This window comes from Nicotiana tomentosiformis, chromosome 12 (genome assembly GCF_000390325.3).
Source record: "Nicotiana tomentosiformis chromosome 12, ASM39032v3, whole genome shotgun sequence".
Lineage (NCBI taxonomy): Eukaryota > Viridiplantae > Streptophyta > Magnoliopsida > Solanales > Solanaceae > Nicotiana > Nicotiana tomentosiformis.
Window position 1 is genome coordinate 24,617,640 of NC_090823.1, and position 9,200 is coordinate 24,626,839.

The window sequence follows — 9,200 nt, forward strand, 5'->3', positions numbered from 1 at the left end:
TTGAGTGCCATGAAAAAATTAAATGTATGGATATATTTTAAAAATAATAAATAAAATAATTTAAAGTTATTTTAATTATAAGTAAAATACCTAGGTAAAAATATATAATATAGAAGGTATTACATAAATAAGAAAAATATTTATGGATATATTATAAAAATAATAAATAAAATAATTTAAAGCTATTTTAATTATAAGTAAAATACCTGGGTAAAAATATATTATATAGTATATAATATATAAGGTATTACATAAATAAGAGAATTTTTAATGTCACGAACAAAATAGACTTTTCAAGTAAAAGTATTATAAAATCTGGCCAATGTGACTTTTGTGATAAATAGAGCAAAGTAAAATATTTTTTGTGTAACAAAAAAAAAAGAAAAGTGACTTTTGGCTAATGAACACAAAGTTGAATGATTTTTACGTAACAAAAAGAAGAAAAATAGACTTTTCAAGTAAAAGTATTATAAAATCTAGCCAATGTGACTTTTGTGATAAATAGAGCAAAGTAAAATATTTTTTGTGTAACAAAAGAAAGAAAAGTAACTTTTAGGTAATGAACACAAAGTTGAATGATTTTTACGTAACAAAAAGAAGAAAAGTGACTTTTACATAATAAACATAAAGTTGAATGACCACCCATAAAATTTACTGGCTAATCAATTATTTTACAAATACTGACTATTTCACGCAATTTTTACAGTAGGATGTATTGCAAATCAGCTTTGAGTATAAAAGACTAAGCGAAAATGTTTTTCACACACAAGCTGGAGTCGAAGTCCTGTTTAATTTTTTTTTAAACATGTTATCTTTTGCGATTGATATAAATTTTGCCTTGAAAATAGTCAAAAAAATCTATTAAAATTAAAAGAGACACGATGATGTTTCTAAAAATTACTTTGGATGAATCTTTTTAGGACCACCGTTTAAATTGATCCCGTTAAGAAATATTTTGGAAAAATAACCTTCAGTCAGAAATTCAACCGCAATGTAATAAACATTTATTGATCATCAAGATTTTGCCACAAATCCTGACAATCGCTATAACATGCTGAAATTCTTGTGAGCATGCTTTAAATTTGACGCTGGGGTATTTTCCCAAAACTTCTGTTACTAGGATTAAAAAATCATTTGTGTCATTTTATAAAAATACTTAACAAGAAATCTTATTTCATCATCTAATACATATATATATATAAATAAAAAATTGAGGAGAATAGTTCTAGTAAGTCATGATCATAGACCAATTTGTCGGAAAGAGTTAAATATTCTTTTTTAGCTCTAAGTTTTTTTAATGAAACCCTTTTTTTTCGATTTAGGTTCACGGTTTTATTCCTAATAATCGACATAGAAAGAAAAGGATAATTTCACCTAATTCAAGGATAACTTGAAAATGGAACTAAATATAATAGTTTGATGCATATAATTCACATTTCAAGTGTAACAACTAAAATATATATTTGAAGACGGATAAGGACAAATTAAGTCACATAAATATCAAAACATAAACTAAATAAACATAGAAATCTTGAGATTGGGAGCTATAACAATAAAAAGACAATTTCAAAATAAGGAGAAACAAGTCCACAGCAACACTTAAAAAAGAATACAACAATTTGCATTTTCTCTAGTAAATGAGCTATATTATAGACTGAAGCTAGATAATTTTCCCTCAATAAAAACTAGATAATGTGTATAGTCAAGAAAAATTTAGTAAAGGTCGAAAATTTGAGGTTCTTCAAATCATCGATGGATGTAGTTGGATGAATGGGATCCTTAACTAATGATCGGGTTCAATCACAGTAAAAGGAGATACCCCTAATGGAGAACGCTTCCTCTTTAGTCGGTCGCAAGACGGAGCTAGAATTTCAAACTTCTAATTTTTTTTCTAAATTAACATTTGTACATAATTAATGAATGTTTAAAATTAAATACAAGGTTTGAACCAAAGCTATTAGATTCGGCCGAACCTGTAAGCGGCACTGTGGCTCCGCTCCTGTCAATCTGACAAGTGAATTCCGGATACCAGATGGTTATTATAAAAAATCTTCAAGAAATTAAAATTAATTAACATGATGAGTGAAACTAACTAAAAGATATCACAAGAGGAGAAAGCATATATGTTATGTAGCAAAGCTCTTCACTACTATTATGATGATTATAACACCTTAACGACTGCAACTAGAAGCTTACCACTTGTTTACACAAATTGGATTCTTACACACAAGATCTAAGACTACATGAATCTACAAGGATTTCTTATGAAATTGAGTACCTCCTGTTTCTTGAAGATGAACCACAAGACTTAATTTCTCCTTGAATAATCATTGAAGTTGGACTTTGAGAACTACCAGATGTCTCAGAGCTCCGGTTTTCGACGTTACCAGAGACCTTACCAACAACAAACAGCTTGTCAAATATCCTCCTTGATCTTGAAGGCAGCAATTGTGCACCACTACTTCTGTTTTTGCTACCCTTTTTTACCAACTTCATGTTCTTTTGAGGACTTTCATCTCTTACCTTCGATGGTTTCGATACATTGTGCTTTTCTGGCAATGTTTTCTGCCAATATTCTTCAGTCTTCCTAGTGGAATCTAAGGCATCGCTGTTTCTGTTGTTTAAGGCTTGAACTCCAGCAGCTGATCTAATTTGCTCAAAGAAGAGGACTCGAACAACAGTCCGGAGAGGCAGCCGTTCATTTTGTGCTGCATGCATAGATGCATCCATTGTTAATTTCCTCACATCCATTAGGCCGCATAAATGCTTTTTCTCAGCTTTTGTCAAACTTGAGTGCTCCTGCGGTGAAGAGAAGCCATTAGTACATAATAAGCTTCAAAAATCGCGTATGTATACATTTTTCCTTGTATGTATACATTGGCAAAGGCCAATGCTTCCTTATATTAGATAGCTGTGTAGGTCCAATATGAGATTGGAACACAGTAATGTGAAGAAGTGTTGTTTCATAGGCAAAGTTAAGATTTGAAGTTTATTGGTTCAGGATTCTAGCCATTTTAAATTACTGAGTTCTAAATTAATAATTTGTATATAGTAAATGAATTTCTTAAATTAAATACAGAGTTGGGACCAAAGTTACTATGTTCGGCTGAACCCGTATTTTTGTCTCTAGCTTCGCCCCTGTGTTGTTTAGGTCTTTGTTGCTCGGATCCTCTAAATATGATGAAGGTTGTGTGTCGGATCCTACAAAGTTTTGGCATTTTGGCGGATCCGATATGGGTGTGGCAACTTAATCGGAGGATCCGAGCAACGTAGGTTTAGGTTCAACCGAATGAGAGACTTCCGAAAACTTTGGACCACATTAAGGACTTGGAGAACTTATGGAAAATAAATAAATAACCTGCAGATAGATATCAATTGCCCCATATAATGCATCATGGATCGGTCTTGCTGAGTCTGGAACGGATTGCAACAGTTCAATGAAACTCGAGAGACTGACGTTTGGATCACGAGCAATTTCTGCAAGATAGCCATCAACTAATTTACCGACTTTCAACCATGATCCATGCCCCAAGACGAAATCATTGGTTTTCTTCGCAGAAATGTTCTTATCCCGACTGCTTCTTTCACGAGCCATGAATTGGTCAACTAGGCACTTCACTAGTTCAACATCGTAAACAGTAGTTTGAGTAGACCTTGATGGAATCAAAAGATCATTGACGGAAGCCTCGTCCAACTTTAAGCTGATACTTCTTATAAGATCTTCCCTTGATGAATCATCTGCTCCCACAAGAATAGCGACTTTCAATAACTTAAGCAAGAAGCTACACGAACAAGTAACGCCCTTGTCAGAAGGCAATAAGCAGATTATTGTTTCTAACAAGGACTTGTTCCTCCTACTGTGAACTTCAGATACCAAAGCGTCAATAGTATCAGGCAACCATCTCATTGCATAAGTTCTTAACGCCTCGCCAATAACACTACCATCCATTCTTCCCTTGGATTTAACCGCAATCATAACTCGCTTGTAAATATCTATCTCAAGTTCGCATATATCTTCAACCCACCAATCCTTTGGCACAGATTCAAGGTTTACAGGGAATTTTATCCCAACTTCTGTGATCTTATCTAAGACTGCCACTTTTCTGTTGTAAGTGTAGGACCATGCAATAGTCGACGGATCCATGGAAGTTTTGGATGCAATAGAATCTATACATCTCCCGACCACCTTCAGATCTTCAGACCACGGTAGAAGAGATTTGGTGGTTTGTAAAACAATGATCGAATCTTTCCAGCTGCGGAAAACACTGGAATTGAGGAATACCTCGATTTTGAAGATAAGGTTTCCTCGGTCAACATCTTCAGTCATCTCAAGGTACTCAGCCGCACAACGTGCAGCAACAACATTGTAAGGATTGAGAGTTACTGTCATTCCGTAGCAAAATTTGGCGCATATCTCAAAAGCTTTAGGTCCACCAGGAAAATCAACTAATTGGATTTCATCAGAATCCTCTTCATTTGCTTTTGAAACAAGCCTTTGCAGCCTGTTGCTCTTGGACAACAGAGGAAACTGACAAAGCAAAATCAGTGTAAACTGTAAACCAAATACAGACTCAGATGACAAAATCAGTATAAACTGTAAAGGTTTGGAGATAGCTTGTATTGTTATGTCAAGAACAACTTAGCAAACAAGTCTCCTAAATGGATGTGCGAGGAAAGATTTGGTAATCTCAAGGAGTTAATTTAGTCTAAAGGTCTTCCATAAACAATTGCAGTTCACAAAGAAACAAGATGAAACCGAAACACATGGCAAATTCATCAAACTAGAAATATTTTCTCTTCTACATAAATAATCTAGTTCTACATGTTCACTATCCGTAGCTCAAGATCACTGAGGAACAGCAGCAAACAAGTTCTGCTTGTTACCTTCTCTCAATTCAATTGAACATATTTGAAGAATAACAATCAAGTACCCTTTTTAGATGACATCACCATTGCTCCTACAGATTTTAGGCAAGTTAAGTCCTTTCCTCCTGTTTCATTCCCTTTAGGCTCTCCTAGAACATCGAATGTACTTCACTTTCAAGTTCAAGCACCAAGCTTCTTTGAACTTAAGGTGTAGCGCGGCTCGACCAATCGTACCATTATATTCAATTTAAGAACACAGCTCATCGTTAACATACTTACTCCTAAATTTTATGCAAGTTCGATCCTTCTCCCTCCGTTTCATTCCCATTAAGCTCTTCTGGACATCACACATTCCCTTATAAGTCTCTAAGCTCTGGGATGGGGAGAGAGCTGCTCAGCATGTGTGTCAAATGGTTTTACGAACTACAATCTTATTATAACACTTGATGGGCACATGTATTCCACTACAAACAGAAGCGGAGCCTGATTTTGAAGTTATTGGGTTCGGGATTCAGTACTTTAAAGTTACTAGGTTCTAAATTAAAAATTTGTACATATTTAATGAATTTCTTAAGATAATATAAAGTTTAGACCAAAGTTACTGGGTTCGGCCGAACCATTAAATACATAATAGCTCCGTCGCTGACTACCAACAGCAAGAACATAAAGAGGATAAGTATTCTCTCTCTCCAAATAGGCTAGTAGGATAAGCATGCGACAACTAAACTGATCAAAATGCTTTTTGCATATCTAGACTAAAGTACAGATGACAATGAAACTTGAATTCTAGAAGAACATAGACAGGATAAGCACTCTACAGACAAATTGAGTCCAAATGTTTTTTCCATACTAGATTATATTACAGACCGACTGGTGGACATGTTAAATACACAGTATAATTTAATGGATGTCGTATCAATATTCCATTGGCATGAAAGATCAAGTTACCTTGTGAAGATAAAACTTCACTTCACCAATAACGACGGTAACATCTGTTGCCAGCTCGGATGACACGTACCTACATCAGTTGATCAAAATTCATATACTACATAAGAATGTGATCAGAGTACAGCAAGTAACTGAAAGAAACAACACAATATTCTCCACAGATAAAGGGAGAACAAAAAAGAAGTGGATTATCAACATAAGTATGATGAAGGCGGCATTCAGTAAGAGCAGCAATTTTCAGTGAAGAGAAGTTAAGAATTTTAACTATGCTTTATTCAGCTTTAATTAATCATATCTCTTTTATCTGTTTTGTGGTTAAAATTTCTGTTACTTAAGTTATCTAAATGGCAGAAATTAACGAACAAAACAAGAATTTTCTGCCAGTAGTTAAGTGTGCACAGCAAAAAGGGTAACCCGGTGCACTAAGCTCCACGCAAAGTCCGAGGAAGGGGCGGACCACAAGAGTCTATTATACGCAGCTTTACCCTGCATTTTTGCAAGAGTTTATTTCCACGGCTCGAACCCGTAACCTCCAAGTCACATGGCGGCAACTTTACAAGTTACGCTAAGGCTCCCCTTCAGTTAAGTGCACAGAAAGTTAAGTTAAAATCTTTTTTTAAGAAAAAGAGATCAGAGATCCATGTGATAGACAGCTTTTCCTTAAACTTTATAAGTAATGTACAACTGAAGTTCCTTGAATATCAATAGAAAATATTCTCATAATCCTTTACAAAAACCAGAACAAAATGTATATTAATTAACTGCACCTCAATAATATAATTTTAGCTTTGTGTTAACTTAAAAAGTTTATTGTAAAACATAATCACGGAATCACATGTTTAACTTTTGTGCAATGACAGTATATAATCTTTTTACAACATCAAATTAAGGCGACTTGACTTATAACAACACGTAAGCATCTCTGGTAATCCTAATTAATAAATAAGTAACAAAAAAGACCAACTAAATAACTCGTTATAACGGGCTAAAATGCACTAATAGAGTAAAACTCATTTGCACCATCAATGTATATAACCTAAATCTTTTTCCATTTTGGTTCCGTCATTTTATAACAGACTATAGTCCAGGTATTGTATGTCAAATAGTAGGTAGATTAAATATAATTTTAAAAAATGTAAACAAAATTTAGATGAATTCAAATAATTGGAGATTATTGACCCCACCAAGTCCATTACTATATATGAGTAGTAAATATTGGACCACCTAATAATCAAGCGCAGAAAGTAGATTTAAGACCACTTTTTGAATGTGCTCATACAAACCACCATCAAAATTCTTAAAAAGGTAATAATAAACTCTTAAATAGCCAAATGAAAGGGGCACCAATATAAAAAAATAAAATAAATAAACAAACAAAAATTGTCTGCTTTCAAGGTTAGAAACAGTATTAGAAGTATTAAGTTAGATTCTTGTACCCACAACTTCTAAAATATTTATTAGAAAAAAGAAATCCAGTATTTTTAATAGCTGTCTCTATTTTTTTGCAAAGCAATCTCCAAAACTGGTCTGTAACATGTGCAAGAAGTGGAAAACACACTGCATAAGATATGGTGCTCAGTTCCAAATAACAGATGAAAGATAAAGCCAGATAATAATAGTACTAATTTTTTCTATAAAAAATTAAAATAAGCAAATTCCACCAAAGAAAAAAAAGAGTACGGAAATCAAAAGGGGTTACCTTGCTGTCATGCATAATATTGTAAGTTTTTACCAATTTAACTTACAAAAAATTACTGTATAAGTCATAAATATATAATTTTAACTTTTGTAACAGATAATCTTTCTCATCTTCCGGGTTACTAATCAGACTTTTATGGATAGTTAAATGCATTTAGTTTATTTGAAGAGTGTGTGAAAATTTCTTTTGCGCCGCTGGGTCGTTTGGTTGGAAAACAAGGTATTTCAGGATTAGTTATTGCGAGATAGTTATCTCACCCTCCTATATAGGGATAAAATAACACTTAAACTAATCCCGAGATTAGTATACAGCAATATTATCCCAAACAAACGTATGGTATACTCATCTCAAATTTAACCTCAAGATTAATTATCCTTATTCATCCGAGCCCTTAGTATATAGAAGTTACACTAGAGAGAAAAAGTACATAGAGAGAGAGGAAAAATACATAGAGAGAGAGACGCAAAAAAGAGGGAGAAAAAGGTGAGTAAAGCCCTGCAATTGTATGGAGAAGAAGAATAGGATATACAACAAGAAATTATCAAGAACAGAAGAAACCGAAGCAACAAAAACCAGTGGATATCAGTAGAAGGGAAGAGAAATTCTAAGTACATTTGCAAAATAAAACAAGAATGTAATAAACCATACATATATTTACCTTACACCTTTCCCTTGATCTTGAAATGTATCAGGTTTTGATCCCAACTTCATGAACTTCATATTCTTTCTCCTCAACAAATAAAACTAAAAATCTCTGCTAAAAGACTCCAACTTTAGACACAACTAACTAATCCAAGAAATTCTAAAAGGTTTCATTTTTATGAGTTTATAGAAGAAGAATATTTGCAGAGAAGAAGCATATTCTAAACTCCAAAACAAGCAGAAAAAAACAAACTGATCACTAACAGAGCATCATCTTGATTTTGTTCCCACAACTACCTCGACCCTTGAGCCAAAACAATAAACACAATTTCAATTCCCATAATAATCACATTCATGATTTTGATACTCTACCATTTTATGCAAAAAAAAAAGACTAAAAATTAAACCAACCCCACATGCAGAGAAAATTGGTTGAGTCTTAAATTTGTAGCCGCCTTTGAATTAACTTCCCCTATGATAGCCTCTTAGTTACTCACCGAGTAACTCTACAACCATAGACACAAATCTCAAAGATTTCTGCAGCTTTTTCTCTCTGTGTATAGATGATATATACTTGGTGGGTTGGGGGTGGGGGGAGGTAGAGTGTGTGTGTGTGTACTGAATACACTGATGAAGTTGTCGTCCAATCTTTGAAATGTTTGCAGGAAAAAAGAGATAATATGAGAGAGAAAAGTGACAGAAGAGAGAAAGTAAAAGTGTCTCTGTTTGTAGATTAGTAGTAGTAGGGGACTATGCTGACAGAAACCAGCCTGGTTGGGGAGAGGAGAGGGGAGAATGGTGTAGTAATCCTTTCTTTCCTTCTTTTTTTTTTTTTTTTGTTTACAAGGAGACCTTTGTACACTTTAGTCGCATTAGTAATTCTTATATTATTTCTTATTGACGGTGTGATAATATATGGTATTAATTTTAGAATTATTATTTTATTATTTTATCTTTTATGGTATTATTATTCCATCCTTTTACAGATAAAGTATAAATTATCCCGATTCTATTTGTAATCCTGGGATAATTTCGAGATTTGGTA

At 33.6% G+C, this 9,200-nt stretch overlaps 1 protein-coding gene across 1 annotated transcript; it reads right to left on the bottom strand.

Moving 5' to 3' along the window:
• Nucleotides 1–2,051: 2,051 nt before the first annotated feature.
• LOC104099518 (phototropic-responsive NPH3 family protein NPY1) lies at nucleotides 2,052–8,972 on the bottom strand. Its single transcript, XM_009606528.4, has 4 exons — nucleotides 8,172–8,972; nucleotides 5,815–5,884; nucleotides 3,359–4,528; nucleotides 2,052–2,799 (listed from the first exon to the last, which is right to left on the bottom strand). Exons 1-4 carry the CDS (start codon nucleotides 8,231–8,233, stop codon nucleotides 2,263–2,265), a joined length of 1,839 nt encoding a protein of 612 aa, XP_009604823.1. The 5' UTR covers nucleotides 8,234–8,972; the 3' UTR covers nucleotides 2,052–2,262.
• Between the last annotated feature and the right edge of the window lie 228 nt (nucleotides 8,973–9,200).

Coding starts and splice junctions, on each gene's coding strand:
- LOC104099518 (XM_009606528.4), bottom strand. CDS start 8,233: ATGAAGTTCATGAAGTTGGGATCAAAACCTGATACATTTCAAGATCAA. Junction 5,885..8,171: donor GATCAAGGGAAAGGTGTAAG/GTAAATATATGT, acceptor CAACTGATGTAG/GTACGTGTCATCCGAGCTGG. Junction 2,800..3,358: donor CAATTGATATCTATCTGCAG/GTTATTTATTTA, acceptor TCTTCACCGCAG/GAGCACTCAAGTTTGACAAA.